Source organism: Eimeria mitis, genomic scaffold, assembly GCF_000499745.2.
Source record: "Eimeria mitis Houghton genomic scaffold, Emh_scaff1173, whole genome shotgun sequence".
NCBI lineage: Eukaryota > Apicomplexa > Conoidasida > Eucoccidiorida > Eimeriidae > Eimeria > Eimeria mitis.
This window is the reverse complement of record NW_013568015.1, coordinates 6,639-7,688: the sequence shown is the minus strand read 5'-3', so window position 1 is coordinate 7,688 and position 1,050 is coordinate 6,639. Positions and strand designations below refer to the sequence as shown.

The 1,050-nt window shown below is 60.3% G+C and overlaps 1 protein-coding gene across 1 annotated transcript in view; it reads left to right on the top strand.

Annotated features, from left to right (window-relative positions):
* Window positions 1-1,050, top strand: part of EMH_0031010 (uncharacterized protein) — a gene marked incomplete at both ends in the record, with an annotated part of 7,588 nt that overhangs the window by 558 nt on the left and 5,980 nt on the right. Inside the window, one exon of the mRNA XM_013494480.1 lies at window positions 3-863. Coding sequence (XP_013349934.1) covers window positions 3-863 — 861 coding nt within the window. The remainder of the gene's footprint in view (window positions 1-2; window positions 864-1,050) is intronic.

Genomic DNA, 1,050 nt, shown 5'->3' with positions numbered 1-1,050 from the left:
CTGGCGCCTGCAGAGGTGCAGGGGAGCCCGACGCTGCTGCTGTCGTCGATTGCTGCTGTTGCTGCTGCAGTTAAGCCCCAGCAGCAGCAGCAGCAGCAGCAGCAGCAGCAGCAGGAACGGCAGCAGCAACAGCAGCAGCAGCAACAGCAGCAAGAGCAACAGCAACAACAACTACTCCTCGCAATCAAACAGCAGCAGCAACAGAATCAACACACTTATCTGCTTCCTGCTGCTGCTGATACTGCTGCTGCTGCTGCTGCTGCAGCAGAGCATACGCAGCAGAAGCATAGTCCTCCTCCTGCTGCAGCAGCAGCAGCAGCAGCAGCAGCAGCAGCAAAGTGTAGTGAAAACGGCTCGAGCAGACCGACTGAACAGGTGCCTGTACAGCTAGGCGCACCAGATGAAGCAGCAGCAGCAGCAGCAGCAGCAGCAGCAGCAGTTGCTGCTGCTAAAGCCCTAAGCAACCGATGGTCAGCCTCAGATGCTTCTCGATCTGCTGCTGCTGCTGGGTGCAGCGACAGCGACTCCTCTGCAGCAGCAGCAGAACAACCCGCAGCACTACCAGCAGCAGCAGCAACAGCCACAACAACAACAGCAGCAGCAGCAGCAGCAGCAGCAGCAGCAGCAGGAGAGAGCAGCAACAGCAGCTCTGACTCTGCTGCACCCCTCAGCTGCTTGTCGCTCGAACGGCTCATCCTCCCCATCCCCGCAGACATCCTGGGTTTGGGGGCCCTAGCGCCGCAGCAGGGAGAGAGAGGGGGCTGCATGCAGCAGCAGCAGCAGCAGCAGCAGCAGCAGCAGCAGCAGCAGCAGCAGCGGCGAGGCAGCGACTGGGAGGGAGACCTGTCGGAGGCCCCCTGGCAGTTTGCTTCTCTTTCTGCTTCTGTAGAGCCAGCAGCAAAAACAGCAGCAGCAGCAGCAGCAGCAGCAGCAGNCAGCAGCAGCAGCAGCAGCAGCAGCAGCAGATGAGGAAGAAGAAGAAGACACAGAAACGGGTGGCTGCAGAGGGGGCCTTTTGGGGTTTGAGCTGCAGCAGCTAACAGCTGACGC